The sequence below is a fragment of the Magnolia sinica genome, chromosome 4 (genome assembly GCF_029962835.1).
Source record: "Magnolia sinica isolate HGM2019 chromosome 4, MsV1, whole genome shotgun sequence".
Classification (NCBI taxonomy): Eukaryota; Viridiplantae; Streptophyta; class Magnoliopsida; order Magnoliales; family Magnoliaceae; genus Magnolia; species Magnolia sinica.
The window spans coordinates 110456104-110483971 of record NC_080576.1 but is presented as its reverse complement, the minus strand read 5'-3'; the positions used below and the strand labels follow the sequence as shown (position 1 = coordinate 110483971).

Here is a 27868-nt window from a genome sequence, read left to right as displayed (position 1 = left end):
AGGATGGCCACTAGAAGACAATGAAAGTAAACACAAAACACAACAAAAATTTTCATAGAAAACCCAAAACCAACAAATTTAAGAATCTTAGAGAAAAATAACTTTTTATATGAAAAAGAAAATAAAAAGGAGCTTATGACAAATTGATTCTTCAAGTACTCTTTCATACAATCAACTCTTTCATAATTTGGTTGTTATTATTGTTAGGTAAATACCTAAAGTTGTAGGAATTTGACCAAGAAAATGCTGGATTCAGCATATTATGGGTTGCTTTCAGCATACCTAAGCTTGATTCTGAATTCTCAATCAAATGCAATTTTTTTTCTTTGATAACTAAGATTTAAATAAATAATTTAAAAAAAAATAAAATAAAATAAAATACTCAAATGGAAAAAAGTTTGGAATCTGCCAGCCCCAACTCATAGGGATCTCATGGCAACTAGTAGCCAAATCGGCGAAACTGTCCAAATTATGATAGATGGACAATAAACTGAGAATTATGCAGACGGCCATTTAATGGCCCGTTAAAGCAAATGTTATCCAGTGATCTGACTACTTCAAACTGGTGTTCACTAGCCAAAGGTTAGGATTCTACAACCACTTTGATTCTTGGATGATGATCAATCTAATCGGGACAGTTTGATTTAAGGCATGCCAATGGCCACAAGTTGAGCTTTAATATAGACATCGACCCATTCTGGGCGCACAGACTCAGGGTCAGTGTAGGGCTAGGGCCCTTTGATACAAGCTAAAAGAATTATTGTTCCAGGAGCACCCGTTTGACAATGGACTGCATATTGTTGAAGATAGAATCTTGTTGTCAAGAAACAACTCCTGAAAGACTCAAGCGATATCATGTAAGAAACAACTTATGAAAGACGGAATTGAGATCTCATGACGCCCAGTTGAAAAGAAGCTCCAAGCTGAGATTGTGACTTAAGTACGCTGACTTGATGCTCAGCAGGACCCACCTATAGGCCTACACTGTGTTGTGTCGAGGAGTAAGCTTAGGGCTAGATCATGCTTTAATGATCTAGCTACAAATACTCGTCATTAGGTGGCAAATGGGACCCACATAAAGATCTGCTCCAGAGAACACTTCGGATTAAAGGCCATAACATGATAAAGACGTGCAAAGTTTGATCGGATGAGCGTTCGAGGAAGAAACATCTCTCATGAGCATTTTATCGAACAGTATGTGTGCATCATTAATCTAACAACATTTTACATACATATCAATCAAAGAGGTCCCAACATACAGATCAAACATGAGTTATCAAGTACATTAAAGAAAAAAGTCACAAAGGTGAGGAACTCAATCTAGCAAATGTAAATGTGTCCATGAAATCAACTAACCTAGATCAAGAACTGATAGAACAAACTATCAAAAAACTAAAAAGAAAAAACTAAAGGAAAAATATACTCCAAAAAATCCACATGGAAGAAGCATCAACTAATAATTCCAGATCTATACCATTTTATAACTTAAAAAATAAGAAAAAATATACTCCTAAAAATCCACATCAGGAAAATGCTACAGATCTCAAACTCTAAATACTATAAAAGAAAGAACATTTCTTGCCAACCCAAATCAGCATCTACAACTTCACATAGACAAAATCGTCATGCCAAGATATATATATATATATATATATATATATATATATATATATATATATATATATATATATATATATATATATATATATATATATAAACACTGATTAGAAAAATGGAAACAGAGGGGTTTTGAAGAAGATCGCCTCTCTTGCTCAGTCGTACCCCGAATCTAAGCTTTGGTGACCTTCTCGTCGACGTTCAAGCTCCGAGTTGCGAACTTGACCCCAATCGTCGACCTAAACTCATTCCTGGTGAACCTCGAGAGCGGATTTGACTTCCTAACTCCTGAATCACCGATTACAACGACAAAAAGGCAGGAAAGATGGCGGAATTACAAAAATACCTTGGCAGAGCTTCCACGGACCTCCGGAAAGATGACATTGTTGAGGTCATTGATGCCATTACAGAACTCGACGACCACGATTCTTCGCCCTAGCGGCTGTAAGCAGATTAGCACAAGGCCTAGAGCAATGACCACTGCGACCACTGCTGGAGTAGCAGCTTAGCCCTGATCTGCAGTAGTTGGCGCATTCACCACTTGTGCTAGAGGCTCCACACCTGTTACACAGAACGAGAGGGAGATCGAGAGAGGGATGGAGAGTGAGAGGGAGATCGAGAGAGAGGGTTGAGATCGGGAGAGGGAGATCGAAAGAGATGGAGATCGAGGGAGAGGGAGATCGAGAGAGAGGGAGGGAGAGTGAGAGGGAGATCGAGAGAGAGGGTTGAGATCGGAAGGGAGACGGAGAATGAGACAGGGAGACGGAGACGTATAAAGATGGAGATGCGAAATGAGGCATTGTAGGGCTTTTAGCGCAAGGAAGTGTTTAAAACCCATCGGTAGTCTGTGGCAGATAGAGCAACGTGCCTCTTGGGCCTTGTGGGGTCCACTCAGAGTTTTTTAATCGAATCCATTCCGTCCATCTGTTTCAAAATAAAATAATAAAAGAAAATAAAAAGAAATAAGAAAATCAAACACTCAATTGGGACACACCAACAAAACATTAGAAAGAACAACCATAACACAATGACTCTGGCACGGATGATTACCGTGTCAAATCGGGAACGGCTTAGAGCCGTTTTTGAACCAAATTCTCAACCGTACCAGATTGCTTGCATTTTCCTTCATGGGTCTGCATACGGTGGGCCATGGAAGTTTTTAGTGGTGGGACGTTCAATCACCACTGTCCCCGATGTGGCCCCACCTGAGATCAGATACGCTGCTTTTCTAAGCTCACGCCTGAAAATGATCTGCAGAAATTGATGAATGGCGTGGATATAAAACATATAAGTCAGGGTGGATCCCACAGCGTAGTAGGGTACGCAGTTCACGCTGTCCTTAAGCATGCCCCCACGTGTGGCCTGCAAGGTCTCCACGGTGGCCCCACTGCGGGTGGACGGAGGAGAAGGCTTTCTCGAATGAGAAAGAATGAGGGCAGTTTTGTCATTTTGAAAAATAGGCTTCACAAACAGCATATAATCCTAATACAATACGACGGTAGGCGGCTGAATGTCTAACGGTGCAAAACTCAGGCGCTTTGCTTTAAATATGTTGAAACATGCGTTTATCCAGAAATAGCCTAAAAGTTAGGCGGTTGTACAGGAAAATCCCTTTCGTGAGAGAACTACCAAAGCATCAAATTCTACGGACTTCAAAGCTACGGTAAGCTTTCAGCCATGTTTTCGAAGCTCCTAATGTCGTTTCTCCTCATGAGATATGCGGCTTCCAAAGGCGACGGCGAAGATTTTATTTACAACGGATTCCATGGCGCTAACATGAGCTTGGACGGCGCAGCCCAGATCACATCTGAAGGCCTCCTGCTTATCAACAATTCCATACAACAAAAGAAGAGTCACGCCTTCTATCCCATTCCCCTTCACTTCAAACCATCACAAGGTAAAACTCAATCCTTCTCTACCAATTTCGTCTTTGCGATCGTGCCTCTGTATCCGGAAGTGAGAGGCCACGTTTCCGCCTTCGTGATCTCACCTTCGAAAGAGTTCCCAGGAAGTGAAGTGGGCGAATACATGGGCATCTTCAATCCGAATAACGTTGGCAATTCATCGAATCACATAGCTGCCATCGAGCTCGACACGTACCTTAATCCAGAATTCCGTGATATCGATGACAACCATGTCGGAATCGACATCAATGGCTTAGATTCCATCACGTCCGCTCCTGCAGCTTACTTTAGTAATATAAATGGTGGGTTTAAGAATCTAAGCCTTGTAAGCGGAGAACCAATGCATGTTTGGGTAGAATACAATTCTCTACAAAACCGTCTCGATGTAACATTATGGCCTATAAGCTTACCTAAACCTGATCGTCCACTCTTGTTATCGATGGTGGATCTTTCACCAATCTTGTTAGATTACATGTATATCGGTTTTTCTTCATCAACCAAGACGGCTCCTTCATCCACTTACATCTTGGGATGGAGCTTTAAGATGAACGGTCAAGCTGAAGCCCTTGATTCCTCGCGCCTGCCTAAGCTTCCACGGATAGGACCCAAAAAGAAATCGGAGCTTTTAACAATTGGGTTACCCATAATTGTGCTATTTTTAACATTAATGGCCATCTCGGCCATCGGTCTCATCGTGAGAAGGAAGATCAAGTTCGCTGATGTGCTCGAGGACTGGGAACGTCAATACGGACCCCATCGGTTCTCATACAAGGATCTATACATGGCCACTAAGGGCTTCACACACAAACAGCTCCTGGGGGTCGGAGGTTTTGGGAAGGTTTACCGAGGGGTTTTATCAGCCTCGAAGATGGAAGTGGCTGTGAAGAGAGTCTCTCATGAATCTCGACAAGGAATGCGGGAATTCATATCGGAGATTGTGAGCCTGGGCCGCCTCCGTCACCGGAACTTGGTGCGACTTCTCGGCTACTGCCGGCGAAAGAGAGAGCTGCTACTTGTCTATGATTTCATGCCTTATGGAAGTCTGGACAAATTCCTATTTGACCATACAAAAACAATGTTGAGCTGGAGTCAACGGTTTAGTATAGTCAAGGGAGTGGCTTCAGGGCTTCTATACTTGCATGAGGAGTGGGAGCAGGTGGTCCTTCACAGAGACATCAAAGCCAGCAATGTTTTATTAGACAGCGAGATGAACGGTAGATTAGGTGACTTCGGCCTAGCCAGATTGTATGATCATGGGACTGATCCACAGACGACCCACGTGATGGGGACCCTCGGATATATTGCACCGGAGATAACTAGGAGTGGGAAGGCCACCACAAGCTCTGATGTGTTCTCGTTCGGAGCTTTCATGCTCGAGGTTGCTTGTGGGAGGAGGCCCATTGATCCCCGATCATCGGCGGATGAGGTGATGATATTGGTCGAATGGGTGTCAGAATACTGGAGGAGAGGCACAATTCTGGCAGCGGCGGATTCGAAGCTGGGACTTGACTATGAGGTGGAGGAGATGGAGTTAGTGCTGAAGCTTGGATTGCTGTGTTCTCATCCATTGTCAGCCGCAAGACCGAGCATGCGGCAAGTAATGCAGTTTTTGGACCGCAGTGCACCTTTACCCGAGCTCTCGTCCGATGATCTGGGTGCGGCCATCCTTGCGGGAGGCCATTATAAAGGATACGATGATCTACGCTTGTTATATCCTTCTTCTTTAGAACAGGGGTTTGCAACTACATCATCGGTCCAAGAATCGATCCTCTCCGGTGGCCGTTGATGGACGATGGTAAGGTGTTGCAGGATGGTGCGAGTTTGCTATGCTTTAACGAATTCTGTATAACTAAATACTATTGAGGATTATCTTTCGATGATCTTCCATTGATACGATGAGCGTCAAATAAAAGTGGGGACTATCTTCGGATGGTACAAACAATCGATATCAACGGTTTCGATCTTCGAACCATGGGCCCCGCTTGTACAAAGTGACCGATCGAATCATTGTCTGTAAATACTCTACCCGAAAATTTTATGATTCCTCTGCCATGTAAGCCATAGTAGGTGTTTATTTTTTTACACACGCACTCACACCCCCACACGCACTCACACAATGGTACCCGAACCTACGACCTCGTGCTGAAACACGTGTGAGTCTACCACGAATAAGGACCCCATAGTAGGTATATGTAGTTCAGTTAGCATGAATGGACCCATTGTCTGATTTTCTGGGAAATCTGGCGGGCAACAAATTCTGCTAGGTTCGACGGCGGGTTTCCATCTGCACCAGCTGTCATTGCTAACGTCAGAAGGTGGCTGTCCCTTCTTTTCCAATGGCCGATAAGGGCCTCCAGCGGTAACCCTTCTTATCAGCAGCCCTTGAATGTGGACGGCCTGGGGCTCTCTGGCAGTGGAGGTATATGAGATGACAAAGGTGCTTTCCTGTTCTCTTTTGCTAAAGGGTATGGGGTTGACTTGAGTATGAACGCGGAACTTCATGCTATTCATGACTGGCTCCCATTTTGTTTCGCCAATGGCCTTTCTAAGGTGGTGGTGGAATCTGATTCCCAACTAGTGGTGGATCCAGTCAATCGCCGAGTGAGATCAGGTTGGATTGGAGCTATTGCTAACCAAAATAGACAGGTTGCAGATGAGCGGTCAGGTCCGCTGTGTCTATATCTTCAGGGAAGGGAATGGACCTGCCGATGGCATGGCCCGTTTGGAAAGCGAGACCCAATTGAACTATCTTATCCCCGAGCATGGGGATCTTCCACCACAGGTTCGAGGGCTGCTTTTTCTTGATTCTGTGGGCCTAGGTGCGGTCAGGCAAATTCCTTCCAAGGAAAGATTATAATGTCACCGTTGGGGTTGCATTTCCTTTTTCTTCTTTCTGTTGGCTATGATAGGCTTCTCCCAGGTTATGTCCCTGGTAAAGCCCAAATTTCCATATACTTGTATATTTCTCCAACAATGAATGAAGGTTTCCAATTTAAAAAAAATAAAATAAAAATTTTAAAAAAAATGGAAAGTTGGTAACTCAACGTATTTCAAAATGAGATCAAGAACGGTAATAGATTAGGTTCGAGTCCTTTTTTTTATATTAAAACCGTAAATCTATCATTAATAAACAAGGAGAAATACAAAAGCCCAGATTTCGGGAGTCCCCAGGAGAAAAAGGACCTGGGGAAACCTATCATATCGCTATACAACGGAGAAGAAAGGCAAACAAAACCAAACACAGAAAACGAGGAAAGCCAAAGGAGGCGCGAGGAGCTCATTAAACCTATCTAATCGCACCTAAACCTGTCTTATCCAGTAAAACCATACCGCGAATCCGAGCTGGGAGATCTGTCAAACGGTCGAAATAGACGGTGGACTGTGAGTCGCCGCCAAGGCGGGCCAATGAGTCAGCCAGGGCGTTCCCTTCCTAAAAGATGTGGGCAAATTCAATTCGGCCGCCACTCCTCAAGGAGAAGATCCTTCTTAGCCAGTAAATCCACTTCCAACCCACTTTGATTTGACCGTTCAGAAATTTAATCATCTGCAGCGAGTTGGATTCGACAATGATCTGCTTGTAGCCCCTAGCTAGGCAGATTTTAAGGTCATCATACACAGCCCAGAGCTCTGCATAAGTATTTGAAGCAATGTCATAGCCTGAGAAAAAGGCAAACAAGAAGTGGCCTCTGTCACCACGAGGTTTGAGTACTTACCTCAATGGTAGACTCTGAGGAGCTTCAACACGAGGTCTTGGGTTCGATACCCATAGGTGATAAAATCTCACCACGGTGTGTGTGGGTGTGTGTCGTGTGCGTGTGCGTGTGTGAAAAAAAAGAAAATAAAAAAGAAAAAAAAAAAAAGGATGGTAGTAGATTTCTTTGCACGGATATCTCAGTGTACACTGTGTTATGAAGATTGTGGATAATATGATTGTTAATTAATTTCGATTATCTGCAGTCGGCTGATGTTGTTTGTTAGTAGAAATCACATTTACAAAGGTTATGAAAGATTTTCCTTATGTTTTTTAACATTTTAAATGCGCGTAGGGATTCTTGAAACGTTGAGATTTTCTCAAGCATTGCTCGAGGACAACTGCTTTTGTGGAAAACATATGGAGATTTTTCTAAGAGGGATTTATTTGAAGGGGTCTTATCATGTTTGGATACTTATTCATCACCACATGGTCACTTGTATGGTGATCCAAATCATCTACGGAGTAGATCTTACTATGGGTGGGCCATGATCTGCAAATTAATTACATCGATCATGTGTTTTTATTGAAATTCTTGGCCCGTGATTATTGTGCATGTTTATCTTAACAGAGTAATGTACGTAATTCTCCATGATGTAGTTTCAAAACTTATCATAGTATCAAAGCTCTACTCACCCTTGATCCTCTCCAAATCTATAATCTTCTATTGCCACCAATCGGCTTCATGGGAAAATCCTTTTGTAGTGAGTTCCTGCATAAGGATGTTGGGTAGGGCCACTGCTATGTTTCTAAGAAATCCACTCTTTTCATCCATTTTTCGACCTCATTTTAAGACATGCGACAAAAAATGAGGTGATTTAAAACTTAAGTATTCCATGCAAGAATACACGGAATGTGAGCAGCCATGAGAGGAAGGTCGCCCGCTCGCCGCAGGGAGCGCGCATCGTCGCGGAGAGTCTCCCCAAGCTACAAAACCGCACGCACTAACAGTTCCCCATAGAAATGGGCTGAAACCCCCATCCCCATCACGCCCCTCAAACCCATTCCAAACGATTTCATCCTCTTCCCGTCGAAGTTCAGAGAAGTCCCTCCTGTCACCTCTTCCTCCCAGAGAGGCTATGCAATGCTCTGGTAGAAGGATGCTTTCGGGGTAGGAGTGCAATTCCAAGATTTCTCCTGAAAGGGAAGGTGACCCATCCTTGGATCCATTCCAGGATAGGGAAGATCCGAGCATACTAGTTCCGCTTCAAGTGTGCTATCCGATTGGTCTTGATGCCATGAATGTTACAGTGTTAGGGGCAGAGAGTGAGATTGTAGATGATCTCAGGGGTAGGGTGAATTGTGCAGACCAGAGACTCAATGCCCAGTCGTCAGCCAGCACTGATAGCAAACTGTTTGTTGCAACGTGTTGCACAAAGGAGCCAGGGTTACTCGCGGGGCTGAAGGATGGAGCAGAGAGCAGGCAGATAATAGAAGGTCAGCAGAGAAGGCAACAACTACATGACAAGCAAACCCTTTTAAACAGCAGCACTAGCGAATTATCTTCCCCAAATGCAGTCCAATGCTCAAAAGAATGGAGGTGGGGGCACCTTAGGAGAAACAGACTCATATCAGACTCTAGAAGGGTGAGATCAGTCGGCAGCTCACCCATTCGAGTAAACAAGGCAGCATCAGATTCTTGTGGATATTAGGGTCATATGTTAGGACCTGAATATGATCGGGGTAGCAGTTGGAATCAGCAGCAAGCTCTTTAGAACCAGGGCATAGTAGTAGAGTAATCATGTCACATTCAAGTAGACCTATCATCGTATTTTGGGATTAAGGTTTAGGCAGATGATTCTGAACAAAGGAAAAAGCAGCTAATAGTAGGCAGGACTGATAGTCTGGAGGGGATAAAAGACATGGCTAAGCAAAACTATCGACGACAAGAGGGAAAGCCAAAGACTATAAAAAAGAAATCTGCAGGGTAGAATTATCAAGCAAGATTACAAGTGAAAGGCAGAAGGAGATTTGTCTCAAGCAGGAAGATGACCAGGCTAATGGAAGAAGGAGACTGGTTCTGTCGGCTTCGGCGACTAAAGAGAAGGTCAGTTAATTCAGGGTTTGTTACAGATGGATAGCGTGATTATTTGGAATGCCCGGGGGATAGGCAACAAACCAACAATGAGGACTTTAAAAAAGATATTGCGTAAACACAATCCTATGGTCGTTGCAATTTTGGAGCCGATGGCGAGAGAAGAAAGAAGAATAGCTATTGCTCTTAAGCTGGGATATCATTCCTCCGTCTCTAATGGTGATTATGGGGGCAAGATTTGGGTCTTTTTCAAAATCATCTCTCAGTTACCATACACTCTTTGTCCAATCAAATGCTCTTTTTGAACGTCTCGTTGTAGAATTGTAGGGTGCCAGCCCTTCTAATCATAGTTTACATCAAATGTTCTCATATCCTCAGGAGAGCTTTGTGGCAGGATTTGGTGAACTTAAGCATATGTGTGTCAGGGCCTTGGGTTGTGGGTGGAGACTTCAATGTTGTAGTTGAAGCTAGCGAAAGAAGAGGTGCAAGGGCGACAGGCAGAATTAGTATGTCTGAATTTTCAGCGGCTATTCAGAATTCAAGGCTTTTGGATGTGGGATTCGTTGGAAATTTCATCACGTGGAGTAACAACAGAGTAGGTCAAGATCGGACTTGGGCTAGATTGGACAGAAATTTGGTTAATGACAAGTGGGTAGCAGCTTTTCCATCCTTTCAAGTAAATCATTTGGCCCAAGTAAATTAGGATCACTCGCCTCTCCTGCTTTCTTTCCCAGTTCTCAATCAACCGGCAATTAAACCATTCAGGTACCAGTGTATGTGGCCGCTACATAACTCATTCTAGCAGGTGGTTAAGAAAGCGTGGGAGGGAGATTGCTCATATAACCCCATGATAAATATCCAACTTAAGTTGAAAAAGACCAAGCAGCTATTAAAGGTATGGAACAAGGAAGTGTTTGGGAATGTTTTCAATTAGATTAAGGAGGCTGATGCTGAATTAATTCAGGTGGAGAACAAAATGCAGAATGATGGGGCTAAGGCGTTAATGCTTGAAAGTTTGTCAATTAGGAGAAGATTGGCTCAGTTGGAGCTTATGGAAGAGGTACATTGGAAGCAAAAAGTTAGGAATTCGTGGCTAAAGGAAGGTGACAGGAACACCCATCACTTTCATGCATCAGCTCGGGAGCGCATTAGGCGAGCGAGTATTACTGAGATAAAGGACAGTAATGGAGTTTCAATTTCTGATGCGGCGCAAATGAAGGTTGAAGCGGTGCAATTCTTTTCTCAGCTATTTCAGGCGGATCATATTACTCGTTCAGATGATCTTCTTTCAGCTATTCCGTTCATGCTTACTCATAGGGAGAATGCTACTCTTCTGACTGTTCCAACTAGTATGGGGACTTTTGAGGCGATCAAATCTATGCCTATGGATAGCGCTCTCGGCCCGGATGGTTTTCCAGTCTCATTCTACGCTGATTGCTGGCAGACGGTTGGGGAGGACATCCACAAGGCACCGTGTTTTTCGTGGAAGGGGGTCAGATGCCTAAAGCTTTTATGACATCTTTGATTAGTCTTATTCCAAAAAATCCAACAGCCGTTGAGTTTGCCGACTATCAGCCGATAAGCCTCTGCAATGTTATTTACAAAATCTTCTCCAAGATCCTGGCTACCCACTTGACTAAGATTCTCCTTATAGAATCAGGGGCTTTTGTGCAAGGTAGGTCAATTACAGAAAATATTGTGATGGCGCTTAAGGCGATGCGTAACTTGGACAGGAAAGCTCGAGGTGGAAACCTCATTCTTAAGCTTGATCTTGAAAAAGCCTATGATAGAGTTGATTAAGATATTCTGAAGATGGTAATGAAGCACTTTGGATTTAGCGAAAGATGGATTGGTTTGATGGAAGTGTGCTGGGGTAATAGCTAGTTTTCGATTCTTTTCAATGGGGAACCCATGGGGTTTTTCAAATCATCTAGAGGTCTCTGTCAAGGAGATCCAATTTCCCTAGGGCTATTCATCTTAGCAGTAGAGGTGTTCTCCAGAAATTTTAAGCAATTGGTGGAGAGAGGCTGGTGTAGGCCGTTTAAGTTGCAGAGTGGCTGTCTAATAATTTTCCATCTTTTATTTGCTGATAATACTTTACTGTTTGTTAATAGAAACCATGATTCGTTGTGTTCAGTAAAGTCTTTCCTAGTTGCATTTCAAGAATCATTTGGGCAAAGGATAAACTTCAACAAAAGCAGCTTCCTATGCCCGTCTAAGATGGCTACAGGCAGAATCCGTAATATCGAGAGAGCCTTAGAATTTTCTAAAGCAAGAGCGGGTGTGCATTACTTAGGGATCCCTCTCTACAAGGGGAGAGTTTCCTCGGCCTCATTTAAAGCAGTGATAGACAAGGTGGGTAGCAGAATTTTAGGATGGCAAACCAGATTTCTGTCACAGGCGGGTCGATTAACGCTCATCAAGCACGTCTTGGGAAGCATTCCTTTCCACACCATGGCGGCCACGAAAGTCCCGAGGAAACTAATTGAAGAGTTAGAGTGCAGGTCTGTGCACTTCTTTTGGGGCTGGGCGGATGGCAAAAAGAAGGTGCAGTGGGTAGCATGAAGAAAGCTTAAAAGACCTATTGAAGAAGGTGGTGTAGGCATTAGGAAGTTAGAAGAGGTGTTGCTGACTCTTCACAAGAAAATGGTGTGGAATGTAAAGTATGGGCAGAAGGAAAGCCCATGGGTGTTGCACATGAGAGCCAAGCATCGGAGGGACATAGAGGACGGTAGTATGGTTGCCTTATCGTCATTGGTTTCCCCTTTTTGGAAAGAAATTAGAAATGAGATTTTGGTTATTGCAAATAATATTCAATGGCAAGTTGAGAATGGCGAGATCAATGTTTGGTCTACCAACTGGACGAGGCTGGTGCCTCTTCAATCTTTGGTGAACACACCTATTCCATGGGAGCTGCAGTCTTTACAGGTGAAGCATTTTATAGGTACTGCTGGTCCTCTCCCTCCATCCTCCGTTAACCGTTATCTATCTCAAGATACTTTTAACTTCATAGTCTTTCACGGTTTTTTTGGAAAAAAAAAAACTTCATAGTCCAGAGGGGTTTGGTGATATCAGATGAAACTCCGTCCTGTTTCTAGCCGTTAGATTCTTTGGGTGCTTTTTCAACTAAATCAGCGTGACAATTGGGAAGGGAAATAGTACAGGGCAGTTGGTGACATACCTGGATCTGGCATCCAAAATTTCCTCCTAAGATATCTCTGTTCTGTTGGAGATTAATGAAGGCAGCCATTGTGGACGCTCGAGTTCAAGGCAAAAGTGTCTAGATTGCTTCTAGGTGTTCTTGCTGCTATAACGGTAGCAGGTCCAGCCCACAAGTGAAAACTCTGCAACATCTGTTTTTGCAAGGCCAGCAAGCAAAAACAATATTTTTCAGTTGTTTGCAGAATCTCTTATTTTTCCCACCTTGCAGTTGACGACCGGATCAGGCAATAGAGGAGTGCGGCTGCTCCTGGTGTAGCGTCAGCCATCATCAGGAAGGTTGTTCCTCTTCTGATTTTATGGGAGCTATGGAGAAGTAGAATGGGGCCAGGTATGACAATCGCCCATTGCCGGCTTTCATTTCTATAGCTCGCATCAGGTGGTGGGTGATCACTCTGCTTGAGGACCACGTCGAAGTGAAGCAGCTCCTAGCTGGGGTCAGATTTAGAGGCCGACCTCATGTCAGGCGTCCATGCCCAGTGGAGGTGATTAAATGGGAGAAACCAGCTAGAGGCTGGGTGAAATTAAATGTTGATGGATCGGCGTGTGGTAATTCAGGCCATTCAGGTGAAGGTGGGGTCTGTAGGAGTGCAGATGGAAAGCTGCTCTTCTCATCCTCTATTGGTTATGGAATTAAGAGCGATTCACGATGGCCTAATCTTATGCTTAGAGTGTGGGTTTCAAAAAATTGTGATTGAATCGGACTCCACGGTGGCAGTGAGACTCATTTCTAGAAATCCTCTCGTTCCTTGGCAATGGCGTCCGTGGGTCAACAGAATTAACAAGCTGGGACAGCTTTCTTTACTAGTTTTCTCAGTGATTTACAGAGAAGGAAATGGTCCGGCAGATGGGATGGCGAGGGAGGGCAGCTAGAAGCTAGTAACCGAAGTATTCAATAATATTGGGGATCTCAATCCTCATGTGTGCAGGCTCTTATTCCTGAAGAGGACTGGGCTTATGTCACGCCTCAAACTCAAAAACCGTGCTCACAAAATTCCTGATCACTGAATCTGGCGCCGACAGCTTCCGTAGTACCCATTCTCCGCTCTCGGCACCCACACACCAGATTCCGATCCTGGGATTCTACATGGACGATTTCAAATATGATTTTGATTCGTAATAAGAATAACTATAAACATAACCCATAAACAACGACCAACAACATCATCACAAATCTACTATCATAAAAAAAACTTTGATTACAATGCGCATAAAGGGAAATATAGTGATAATAAAGTTAAAACTCTAGAAGCTCTGCAGCACGCTCCTGCTCCTGAACTGTTACTGCCTAGCATCACCTACACGCAACGGTCGTGTATAAGCTTATAGAAAGCTTAGAGGGTGGTGAAAATATGTGCATATGGTAGAAATGCAAGTTTGCAATATCAGAGTAATGTGAAAATATCGGTAAGTCCATGAATGTCATCAGTCATACTAAGGCTATGCGATGTAAGGCATGAGTGCTATTGGCCACATCAAGGCCATGCGATGCAATGAGTGAATAATGTCGGCCATACCAAGGCCATGCGATGAAAGAAGTAACTCAAGCACATCAGTCCTCATCCAAATCCGCATATCAATGTAACTCATCATTAGAGCATCGAATATCAGTACAGTTCTCACACTAGACAATCACCGAGGTCTAGTTCACCTCACGCCAGCTTGCCGCCCCTATCCGAGCGCACAACTAGGTATGTGGAAGAGACCTCACTATCCGCCTGCCAATATTAGGGCCGACTTGTTAATAGCGGACCCATTTCTCAAGCTGGTCAAACTTAACCTAAATATTACCCCCACTCAAGCGGGTAAGGTCACACCCATTTTCAACCGACCATGATATAGTGGGATACACGGCCCTCGTGTGCTCATGTATCCACTCGGTCTCAATGTTGGATTCATCCTCTGATACCATCGGTTTAGGAATTTTCACCCAGGGACATCTATGGTGCCCCGATGCTAGTAACAGTATTTTCGGTGTCTAATCCGGTCATCCATGATATGTCTGTGGAGGCTATGGCCCTGATGTCGCTAGGGCATACAGTAATTACAAACACACAAATGCAAAGTGCATGAGTCACGCGGTCCAATCATGCATCAATCTTGCGCATACCATGCACCATGTGGGATAACTCCGCCTATGAGGGAGTCTTATAAACTACCTGCACTATGGCATATGCAATGGCCAATCACATCTCATAACAAACATAGAGATGATGCGTATGGGCATGTATCATGATGCTATGCTGTCACAAACCCATAATCGGCAATGGTAGCCAGTATCGACAATCGGCATCGATAATCAATCTCGACGCAAGGTGGGGTCCATAAATGGATGGCCGATGATGGATTAATTAAAATCAATGGGGCCCAAGCATTTAGGTTAACCCACTAGAAAATGATGAGAATGGGCCTAATAAGGCCTAAGGGAAGGTCACAATGTAGACGTCCAATCATCATTGCTCATTAATGTGGACCTTTAACCAACATTGCTCCCAAGGAATGACGCTCATAAGGCCAACCGTATAATGGGCTCACGGCCTCATACAAGGGCCTAATTTACCTCATCATGGGCCTCGCTTATGGGGCATATGCGCATCACTTTGTGCCTCACTCATGGGCCAATATATACATATATATATATAACATCGGGCCGAATCAATGGGCCGATTCAAATGGGCCACATCAAATGGGCCGATTCAAATGTGCCAAGTCGAATGGGCCCAAACCAACCACACCATTCATCTATAGCTAGAGATCATTTTAGAGCATTATCACAAAATGAATCATATCCCAAGGATCATCTGGACCATACCACCAATGGTAGTGGTGATAATAATTTCCACTGTTAGATTCCAGAGGGCCCCACCATAGTATTTATTTTCCATCCAGTCTGTTCATAAGGTTACAATGACCTGAACAGGGAGGGAAAAATAAATATTATATTGATTCAAAACTTCTATCATCCCAAAAGGGGTTTCAATGGTAGACTTTCAACTCCACTGTTCACTGTAGTGTGGTCCACCCAATAATAAGATCTGTCTTATTTTTTTTTGTCTCAAGCCTTAGACCAGTTGCCAAATGGATGGACGATTCAAATGTAACACATATAACAGAGTGGGGTCCATGAGCACGTCCAATGAATGGACGATCTGGATATTGCGCAAGCATCTGAGGGCCTCATGTTCCTGCTACTGCACGTATAGTAGTTCTACATGTGGGGTCCCACCGTCCTTTGGTGTGGACGGTGTGGATAAAACACATACGTTAGGCCCCATAGCACTGTTCATACCCACCTGGACGGTGCTGATCTTCATATATATTAAAGGTGGGTCCCACGTGGGAGTGGCCCACCAAAATATTAGTTTATTATGATATATTATATTATAACTTTAGAGCACCTAGCATCCAGAGAGTCTAGACGCTAGATGGAAGGCCGGATGGGAGGTTACCTGCACCGATGTGGGCCCATCACCACACGTGCAGCACGTGTGGAGTGGTCCCCACTCCCTGTTGCCACATGATAGAGACGTACATCATGGTGGGGTCCACACATGTGGCCCACATCAAATCCAGATCAAACTGATACTTATGTTTTCCTTCATTTAGGTCCATCCAAACGGACTGCCATGTGGGCCACTTAGTGGACGACATAGATAAAATACATACTTCATGGTGGGCCACACACACACATCGTCATCCATAAGAGAGAGAGAGAAATGAGAAGGGGAGGGACCCCGCCACTATTGGGCCCTCCTTAATATAGTGCATACATCAAGTGGGTCCCACAATTAGTGGGCCCTTAGAAATTAAAATCAATGGTGGATCACCCACCTATTGGCCTTCTTCTTTAGCTCGGACTCGCATGCTCCGTGCCTTCAATTTTGATGGAGGTTGATGAAGAATAAATGGTTGAGATGGGAGATAAGAGGGTGAGAAAGTGGGCCACACTTGTTGTTTTGGGAAGGCTTGGAGATCATGGACGTTTGGGTGCTTCTCTTGGGGTTGGAGAGTGAAGATAGAAATGAGAGAGGGAGAGAAATGATGGATGAAAAGGGATGGATGGAATGATTGTTGTAAGGGATGGGAATGGGAAAGCATGGGTTGGGTTAAAATTTGTGTAAAGGAGGTATGGGTGGAGAGAGAGAGAGTTGACTTGGGGAAAAAGAGATTATGGCTTCTTGTACTTGTGATAGGGTGAGGTGGTATTGGGTATGGAGGGTGTACTTGACTTGATTGATGGGACATGTAGTAGAGATTCTCTTAGAATTCATAATGCGTGGTGTTTCTTCGAAATAAACGCGGGCCCACATCTCCTGGTCCAGGTATCGGATCGGTGCGCGAGTCACGGCGTTGGAACTGTGGCGACAGTACGGTTGCTAGGGTATAAGTTTCGGGTCGAGCCAACTTTGGTATGTAGGACTCAACGTAGGATCACGTGCAAACGTTGGATACAGGTAGAGGGTTGCTAGAATTCGACCGAGAGGACCGCGGAAGCCTATGGAACGATACAGACTAGGATATGAACCTTACAACTCTCTCCTCGAAATAAAAATTTCATCATCGAAATTTACACAATCATCGCACCTAGATATAACTCATAAGGAAAGAAGAAACATAACATTGTCATATAAAATCGGAGACAACATACAAGATACAACATATAATCAATCATCAAAGAGATAGGGATAGCGCTCTCGAATCTCGGCCTCGCGCTCTCAAGACGCCTCATCAACAAAATGGTGACCCCACTGAACTTTCACCAAGGGAATGACTTTGGTCCGGAGGACCTACTCCTTCCGATCAAGGATACGAATTGGCTGCTCAATGTAAGAAGCGTCTTCACGAACCTTCATCGGCTGCCAATCAATAATAGGAAATATGTTTAACCCACAGTTCCTCAGCATAGAGACATGAAAAACATTGTGGACGTCTAACAACTGAGATGACAAGGTAAGTCGATAGGCCACGGCGCCAACGCGCCCAATGATTTCGAAAAGTCCTATGAATCTCGGGGCAAGCTTGTCCTTCGCTCCAAATTGAACTACGCTCTTCATGGGTGAGACCTTGAGATACACTTTATCCCTAACAGCGAACTCTAAGGGACGACGCCGACGATCAGTAAAACTCTTCTGCCTGTCCTGAGCTGTGCACAACCTCTGCTTGATGATATCGATAGCCTTTGACGTCTACTGCACAAGCTCAGGACCTAGGAGATGCCACTCTCTGACCTCGATCCAATAACTCAGAGATTTGCACGGTCTGCCATACAATACCTTAAAAGGAGTCATGCCAATGGTCGCCTGATAGCTGTTGTTGTATGCAAACTTAGCCAATCGTAGATGCTCATCCCAGCTACCCGAGAAGTCGATTGCTCAAGCTTTGAGCATATCCTCAAATATCTGGTTGACCCTTTCGGTCTGCGAATGATACGTGATGCTGAATCGTAAGGTAAACCTCATCGCCCTCTGAAAGCTCCCCCAAAAGTAAGATGTGAACTTCAGGTCTCGGTTGGAAATGATCGAGACTTGAACATCATGTAGTCTCACGATCTCTTCAAAAATAGCTTAGTAAGCCGGTCTAAATACCAAGTCTCATGAATCATAAGAAAATGTGTCGACTTTGTCAGACGGTCCACGATAACCCAGATACATCATGACTGTGTTGAGTCCTCGGTAAACCTATGATAAAATCGGTAGATACGTGCTCCCACTTCCACATCGGGACACTCAACGGCTGCAATGGACCAGGGGGTCTCTGGACTAGGGGCTCTCTGATGATCGATCTTGACACTCTGGCATGTGTCACACTCGGCCACAAAACTAGCGACCTGACACTTCATCCCCGCCCAAAAATACTGTCGCCTCATGTCACGGTGCATTTTCGTCGAACCAGGGTGGATAGAAAACCGTGATCGATGTGCCTCGGTCATAAGATCTCTGCACAACTCAGGAATATCCGGGACACATAATCGACCTTTGAAGCAAAATCCACCATCAGAACTAATTTGTCAATCTATCTAACTCTCAGATGTTACCTCTACTCGGTAATCCTATAACGACTCGTCTTTTTGCTGAACCTCGATCACCCTTACGATAAGAGATGGTTGAATTGACAGGCTCGATAGCTGAACGATAGAAGATTGCAGACCAAACTTGAAGTCATACTCTGCTATATCCTCAAGCATCCTCCACTCCTTAATCATCATGTGTGACACCAGATCTCGTGGCTGACGGCTGAGGGCATCTGCCATCACGTTAGTCTTGCCTAGGTGGTACTGGAGATCGAAATCATAGTCCTTCAGGAGTTCCATCCAGCGTCTCTGCCTTATGTTCAGCTCAGAATGAGAGAATAGATACTTCAAGATCTTGTGGTCAGAGAAGAGCTCGATCCTGATACCATAGAGATAGTGTCTGCACACCTTCAGTGCGAAGACGACTGCTGCCAGCTCCAAATCATGCATGGGGTAGTTTAGCTCATGAACCTTGAGCTGGCGAGACACGAAGGCCACTGACCTCCCGTGCTGCATCAGGACAACACCCAAGCCAATATGTGAGAATTAGTAAATACAACAAATCCATCACTCCCAGAGGGAAGAGTGAGGACAGGGGCGGACGTCAGACGGTCCTTCAGCTCCACAAATGTCTGCTCACATGCGTTAGTCCAAACAAAACCTATGCCCTTCCGAGTGAACCTGGTTAACGGGGCTACAATACGGAAGAAGCCCTCAATAAAACGCAGATAGTAGCCCACCAAACTAAGAAAACTGTGGATCTCAGACGCAGTCGTGGGCTGGCTCCACCTACGCACTGCCTCAACCTTCGAGGGGTCCACTGCGCACCCTCCCTCGTCATCACGTAACCGAGGAACTTCACCTTCTCCTGCCAGAACTCGCACTTCTCCAACTTCGCATACATCTGATGGGTACGGAGGGTCTATAATGCGATCTTCAAATGCTACACATGCTCCTCACGGGTCCTCGAATAGATCAGAATGTCATCGATGAATACCACAACAAATTGATCGAGATACGAACGGAAGACCTTGTTCATTAACTGCATGAATACTATGGGCGCATTGCTCAGTCAATCACGACTCCCGCAATTCCAACGCAAGTCGCTGTCCTGATCGGCGATCAATCGCAGATTCCGCGATTCCACCCTCGATCTATGGCTACGGATTATTGTTCACTCCCCAAGTATAGGGTTGTGATGTAGTAATAAACTCGGTAAGACCGAGGTCGAATCCCAAGGGACTGAAACCTGTGCGTAATCTGAAACTCACTAGAACTAGAACTAGATTAAGATGAAATCTAAATCGAATGATTTTGAGGAATAATAGTGAAATACTGATCTAAAACTTAAGAAATTCAGAAGAAGGAAACTAGGGATTCAGAGGATCCACTTGTGGAGATCAGGGAGATCTTATGCCTGCATCAGAAACTCAACTGGACTTAGAGTCCATCTTCATCCAGTTGAAGGGTGTAACCATGAAAATTAGATTGAACTTCCTTTGATATAGTTTTTAAAAAGATGAAAGTTATATGAATTAGAATGGATTCCATCACCAAACCATGCCCAGGAGACAAAGTAAACAACAGAATTAAACTAATTACCAACCAAATAACATGATATGAAGGTTAGGAAGGGTACCGACATCCAACCATGCCCAGGAGACGATGGCGAACAACAGGGCTTCCTGACGTCATAATCAAAATAAGGAAAAAGAAATACTCAAAGCCATTGCAGACCCATTGTAATTTCAGTCACAACAGACCATTAAAACTAAAAATATTCCCATAATAAAATTAAATCAAAATCCATTCAATCTAAACAAAAGGCATACGCATAAATTCTCCCATCACGCTACAAGCTTCACCTCTTAGCCCTAGCTAAGAGGTTTAGCCTAGCATGGTCATGCTAAAACCAAGGAAAAACATGATTAGGCTAATCCTCAAAAATAAAACAAAAAGATAAAAGAACTTCATTCCCTGTTTCTCCCTTGTACATTCAAGCTGTCGATCCCCTTCTTCTTTCTTCTCTCTTCTCTTTATAAGCAAGGGAAGCTAATGGAGAGTCGGTCAACCGGTAGGAATGGTGGAGTCGGTGCAAAACTCATGCATAAAGTTTTCGCAGTTCGCGACCAAACAGGACTCTATTTCTGTGTGAAGACAAACACACCAACAACTGCGTTTGAAAGGAATATTGGGACGGCTGATGTTCCTGAACTTGGTTCTGACTTCGTGGTTGGGTTCAAGACCACTTGATCGAGCGTGTAGATGGTCCAGATCATAGATCCGACCGTGCCCTTGATCACGGAACGGCCCACTGTGTTCGATTTTCACGGACGCAGGGCCTGCAGAAACAGAGGCCGCTGACGTGTTCGTTGGGTCCCACAGTGATGCTTTTGGAAGTACCCCGTCCATTAGATTCCTGGCGAAAATCCAGTCGGGAAGGGGTATTTTCACTCAAGTTTGGAGTGGCCCATTGTATCAATTCACCTCGTCGTTCATCTTGCGTTTGACGGTGACCTGCCTGTGTGTGCATGCATGGGACCCAGAAAACACCATGCGCATGGTATAATATATTCCTAGTTTGAATGGATGGTCAGGATCATTCATATGAGCTCGTATTGATGGCCCACCGATCATTACAGCGTCCGCACCTTACAGACGCTGCCTGTTTGCAGAAAACACTCGGGTCAAACATGTTTGACCGAAACGGCTGGTCCGGTGCGCGTCTAGTGCATGTGTGTTGTGCAAACACACCATTTAAAGTGGGTCCCGTATTAATTTATATAAAGAATCCTCTCCGTTCATTCCTTTCCTCGTCCCATTTAACGCGTTGAGACCAAAACTGAAGAATATCCATATATCAGGTGGGCCCCATATCACTGTTTTAGTGGCTGATCTATCAGTTGGGCCACTTCAACAGAGATCCAAGAGCTAAAATTCGATGTGTACGGTTCATTTATAGTCCTCGGCCATGTATGAAGTTTTGAGTCGAACAGATGCTGAGAACCTTGTGATCTTGCATTCTGGCTGACTTTTCGGCCACTTGAGCTTTAGTTTCTCGATTTTCTCGGATCTCTGACATGTAAATCCGTTGATCTTGGTCCCCTGGAGTCCGTCCCATACTCTGGTGATTTCTGGACGTTAAATCCATGCTTTTAGCATCCTATTTCAGTCCAAGCTCGTAAATACACCTAGCAACACAAACACGGTTAAATTGGCCATTAAACAGTATCATGTTCGTAAATCTAGGCAATAAATGGGGTCTAATATGCAATATTTGACCCTCAACACAGTCAATCTTTGAAAAGAATTGTGTACCCTGTAGCTGATCAAACAAATCATCTATCCTCGAAAGCAGATACTTATTCTTGATCATGACCTGGTTGAGCTCGCAATAATCCACGCAAAGCCTTAACAAGCCATCCTTCTTCCTGACGAAGAGTATCGGTGCTCCCTAAGGTGAACTACTCTGATGAATGAATCCCAACTCACGCAACTCGTCTAACTGTCGCTGCAGCTCCCTCAACACCATCAGTGCCATACGATATGGGGCCTTCGAAATAAGTGCGGTACTGAACACAAGATTGATCTGGAACTCAATATGCCGAAGAGGTGGCGACCCCGAAATCTCCTGGAACACGTTGAAAATATCACAGACAATCGGCAACTGATTAATACATGTGGCAACAGACTCCTCAACGACGCAAGACATCAAACAATACAACAACTCTCTTTTGGGCTCGACAACGAACTGAAACTGCGGTAAACCTGGTATGTAGAATGTGACTGTCCTTGCGGAACAGTCCAAGATAGCGTGGTACTCCGCAAGCCAATATATGCCCAAGATAACGTCAAAATCTGACATCGACAACACGTATAAGTCGGCAGGTAAGGAAATCTCTCCCACTAACATGGGGCAAGACGAACAGAAGAGGCCTAATACTTTAGTCTTCCCCAAAGGTGTCGATACGGTCAACCCCTCACTAGCAGACTCTATGACAATCTTGACGATCAGCAAAAATACTAAGACATGAATGAGTGCGAAGCATCGGAATCAAATAATACTCGGGCAATGTATGCAGAGATTGGAAGTATACCCTCAACGACTCCTCCAAATGACTATAGGTCTTGTTGAGCCACGTAAAACCTAACCTGAGCTGGCTGGAGAGGTGCTTGTCCTATTTGAGGGTGCTATTGCTGTTGATGTCGCTAAGGCGGTCGAATCTGTTGCTCTGTTGCTGTGGTCTCGGAGGATGGTGCTGATGCTGATGCTGATGCTGAGGGGGCCTCGGCGGTGGGAGCTGCTGTCGCTGCTGCTGTGGAGGTTGCTGCGGTGCTCTCAACTGCTGCTACTGCGATCGGAGACACTCCCACCTACGGTGTCCTATCCCGCCGCATCCATAACACACACCGGGAAGCTACCTCTGAGGTGGTGCCGAAGGTGCCGCTAATGCTACTGGTGCCCTGGTGGCTGGGTGGCCTGTGCGCCTCTGCTGTTGACGACGATGCTGCTGATGGGAACTACCGGAGGGGGCCTGCCTCTTCTGGTCAATTCTCTAATCACGGTCAATCTGTGTGCTGGCCCACTCAGTCTCGTAAATCTGAGCCCTCCGTACTACCGCTTGGAAAGCCGGGAGCTCATGCCCAATAACACAGCCTCGAAGACTGTAACGCAAGCCGTTCTTGAAACGGCCGGCTTTCACCCCTCATCATCAATCAAATACGGCGCAAACCTCGATACTGCCACAAAATGAGCCACGTACTGTGCCATAGACATGTCTCCCTACACCAAGGTCTCAAACTTTAACGCTAGTTGCCGACGAATGTGGTCGAGGAAATACTAATGCTCGAATCGGTTTATGAAATCCTCCCATATCCAGATGAAATCAGGCCCTACAACACGAGTAATGGAGGTTCACCAGTGCTCGGCCTCACCCTGGAGAAGAAATACTGTCAACCAGACCCGCTGTTGGGTCGTACATGCCATCGTATCAAAAATCTTCTCCACATCAAAGCGTCATCTCTCGGCTGCAGTCGGATCTGGCTCGCCCTAGAAACGTGGAGGATCGAGCTGTCTTAACTCTCGAAGGAGAGCGCTCGCGCGGTCCTGCTCTACCTGGGTGGGCGAAACAACAGGTGTCTGCCTTGTCCTTGAAGCGCAGCCGTCATAGCCTGTAACATCTGCTGTAACTGGGAGACACTCATAGGTGCCGTCCCTCAGGCTGGGGAACAGGGATCTCTGGGGGTGTAGCAGGAGTCGCTTGAGTCGCTCTCTTAGGCGGCATGTCATATAAGAAAGAGCAAGGATGCCAATCAACTTTGAGAATTTCTTGAAGGCACACACGTTGGAAAACTAAATCGGAAGGTTACACGCTCGGAACCTAATCGTCCTGAACTCGTAGCAAACATGTGATGTTGTTCTCCGTTATTTTTAAGTTATAGTCCTATACCAACTTCTGTCACGCCCCAAACTCATAAACCGAGTTCACAAAATTCTCGATCGCCGAATCTGGATTCGACAGCCTCCATAGTACCCCATTCTCGGCTCCCGGCACCCATACACTAGGTTCCGAGTCCTGAAATTCTATAAGGAGGATTTCAAACATGATTTTAATTCGTAATAAGCATAACCATAAGCATAACCCACAAACAACAACCAACAACATCATCACAAATCTACTATGATAAAAATTGTAAGTACAATGCACATAAAGAAAAATACAATGATAATAAAGCCAAAACTCTAGAAGCTCTGCAGCATGCTCCTGCTCCTGAACTGCTACTGCTTAGCGTCATCTACACGCAACGGTCGTGCATAAGTATATAGAAAGCTTAGAGGGTGGTGAAAGCGTGTGCATATAGTAGAAATGCAAGTTTACAATATCAGAGTAATGCAGAAATGTCGGTAAGTCCATGAATGTCATCAGCTGTACCAAGGCTATGCGATGTAAGGCATGAGTGTTATCGGCCACATTAAGACTATGCGATGCAAGGAGTGAATAATGTTGGCCATACCAAGGCCATGCGATGCAAGATGTAACTTAAGTACACTAGTCATCATCCGAATCCATATATCAATGCAACTCATCACTAGAGCATCGAATATCAGTATAGTTCTCACACTAGACAATCACCGGGGTCTAATTCACCCTACGCCAGCTTGCCGCCCCTATCCAAGTGCACAACTAGGTAAGTGGAAGAAACCTCACTATCTGCCTGCCAATGTTGGGCCCGACTTGTCGATGGTGGACCCATTTCTCAAGCTGGTCAAACTCAACCTAGATATTGCCCCCTCACTCATGTGGGTAAGGTCACACCCCTTTTCAACTGACCATGATACAGTGGGAGACATGGCCTACTGGTATATGGCCCTTATACGCTTACGTATCCACTCAGTCTCGACATTAGAGTCATCCTTTGGTACCATCGAATTTTGAGATTTTCACCCAAGGACATGTATGGCGCTCCGATGCTAGTAACAGTATTTTCGGTGTCAATCCGGCCATCCACGATTTATCTGTGGAGGCTATGACCCTGATGTCGCTAGGGCATACAATAATTACAATCACACATGCAAAGTGCATGAGTCACGCGATCCAATTATGCATCAACCCTACGCATACCATGTGCTCATGTGAGTTAACTCCACTATCAGGGAGTCTCATAAACCACCTGCACTATGGCATATGCAATGCTAATCACATCTCATAACAAATATACATATGATGTATATGGGCCTGTATCATGATGTTATGCTGTCACAAACTCATAATCGGCAATGGTTGTAAGCAATCAACACCGATAATCGGCATCGATAATCAACCTCGACGTAAGGCGGGGTCCATAGATGGATGGTCGATGATGGATCAATTAAAATCAATGGGGCCCAAGTGTTTAGGTTAACCCACTAGAAAATGATGAGAATGTGACTAACAAGGCCTAAGGGAAGGTCGCAATGTGGACGTCCAACCATCATTGCCCATCAATGTGTACCTTTAACCAACATTACTCCCAAGGAATGGCGCTCATAAGGCCAATCGTATAATAGGCCCACGGCCTCATACAAGGGCCTAATATACATCATCATGGGCCTCGCTTATAGGGCATATACGCATTACATTGGGCCTCACTCATGGGCCAATATATATATAACATCAGGCTGTATCAAATGGCCCAAATCAAATGGGCCGATTCAAATGGGTCGATTCAAATGTGCCAAGTTGAATGAGCCCAAACCAACCACACCATTCATCTATAGCTAGAGATCATTTTAGAGCATTATCACAAAATGAATCATATCCCAAGGATCATCTGGACCATACAACAAATGACAGTGGTGATAATGATTTCCACTGTTCGATTCCAGGGGGCCCCACCATAGTATTTATTTTCCATCCAGTCTGTTCATAAGGTCACAAGGACCTAAACAGGGAGGGAAAAACAAATATTATATTGATTCGAAACTTCTGTAATCTGAAAAGGGGTTTCAATGGAAGACGTCCAACTCCACTGTTCATTGTAGTGTGGTCCACTTAATAACAGGATCTGTCTTATTTTTTTATCTCAAGCCTTAGACCAGTTGCCAAATGGATGGACGATTCAAATGTAACACATATAGCAGAGTGGGGTCCATGAGCATGTCCAATGAATGGACGGTCTGTATGTTGCGCAGGCATCAGAGGGCCCCACGTTCCTGCTACTGCACGTATGATAGTCCTACGTGTGGGGTCCCACCATCCTTTGGTGTGGATGGTGTGGATAAAACACATACGTCAGGCCCCATGGCACCGTCCAGACCCACCTGGATGGTGCTAATCTTCATATATATTAAAGGTGGGTCCCACATGGGAGTGGCCCACCATAGTATTAGTTTAATATAATATATTATATTATATAATATTATATATTATATACTTAATATAATATATTATATCATATAATATTTTAATATAACTTTAAAGCACCCAGCGTCCAGAGAGTTTGGACGCTGGATGGAAGGCCGGATGGGAGGTTGCCTGCACCAATGTGGGCCAATCTCCACACGTGCAGCACGTGTGGAGTGGTCCCCACTCCCTGCTGCCGCATGATGGAGACATACATCATGGTGGGGTCCACACGTGTGGCCCACATTAAATCCGGATCAAACTGATACTTGTGTTTTCCTTCATTTAGGCCCATCCAAACGGACTGCCATGTGGGCCACTCGGTGGACGGCATAGATAAAATACATACTTCATGGTGGGCCACACACATACACATCGTCATCCATAAGAGAGATAGAGAGAGAGAGAGAGAGAGAGAGAGAGAGACGAGAAGGGGAGAGACCCCATCACTAATGGGCCCTCCCTAATACAATGCATACATCAAGTGGGTCCCATAATTAGTGGGCCCTTAGAAATCAAAATCAACGGTGGATCACCCACCTATCGGCCTTCTTCTTTAGCTCCTTAGACTCGTATGCTCCGTGCCTTCAATTTTGATGGAGGTTGATGAAGAATGAATGGTTGAGATGGGAGATGAGAGGGTGGGAAAGTGGGCCACACTTGTTGTTTTAGGAAGGCTTAGAGATCATGGACATTTGGGTGTTTCTCTTGAGGTTGGAGAGTGAAGATAGAAATGAGAGAGGGAGAGAAATGATGGATGAAAAGGGATGGATGAAATGGTTGTTGTAAGGGATGGGAATGAGAAAGCATGGGTTGGGTTGAAATTTGTGTAAATGAGGTATGAGTGGGGAGAGAGAGAGTTGACTTGGGAAAAAAGAGATAATGGTTGCTTGTACTTATGATAAGGTGAGGTGGCATTGGGTATGGAGGGTGTACTTGACTTGATTAATAGGACATGTTGTAGAGATTCTCTCGGAATTCATAATGCACAGCGTTTCTTCGAAATAAATGCGGGCACACATCTCCTGGCCCGAGTATCGGATCAGTGCGCGAGTCGCGGTGTCGCGGTCGCTAGGGTATAAGTTTCAAGTCGAGCCGACTTCAGTATACAGGACTCGGCTTAGGATCGCGTGCAAACGTTGGATACAGGTCGAGGGTTGTCGGAATTCAACCGGGAGGACCGCGAAAGCCTACGAAACGGTATAAACTAGGATACGAGCCTTACAGCTTGGCTCTGTTAGATCCTCTCATGTGTAGTTGTATAGATCTTTTGGTTTTTTTATGGTAAGAGAGGCCGTGGACGGTTATCCTCTTGTTGGGCTTCCCTGTTTTTTGGTCATGGGTCACCTTCTTCATATGTTGCTGTAATAGTTTTGCTCATATTTATATAAAGCTTTTTTTTTTTTTTTGGAACTCAAAGATTTCATATCTCATGGCCAATTTACAGAC

At 44.7% G+C, this 27868-nt stretch overlaps 1 protein-coding gene across 1 annotated transcript; it reads left to right on the top strand.

Annotated features, from left to right (window-relative positions):
* The first annotated feature begins 3211 nt into the window (after positions 1 to 3211).
* Positions 3212 to 5596, top strand: LOC131243797 (L-type lectin-domain containing receptor kinase IV.1-like). The gene has a single exon (XM_058243379.1). The coding sequence runs from the start codon at positions 3295 to 3297 to the stop codon at positions 5305 to 5307; it is 2013 nt and encodes a 670-aa protein (XP_058099362.1). The 5' UTR covers positions 3212 to 3294; the 3' UTR covers positions 5308 to 5596.
* Positions 5597 to 27868: the final 22272 nt, after the last annotated feature.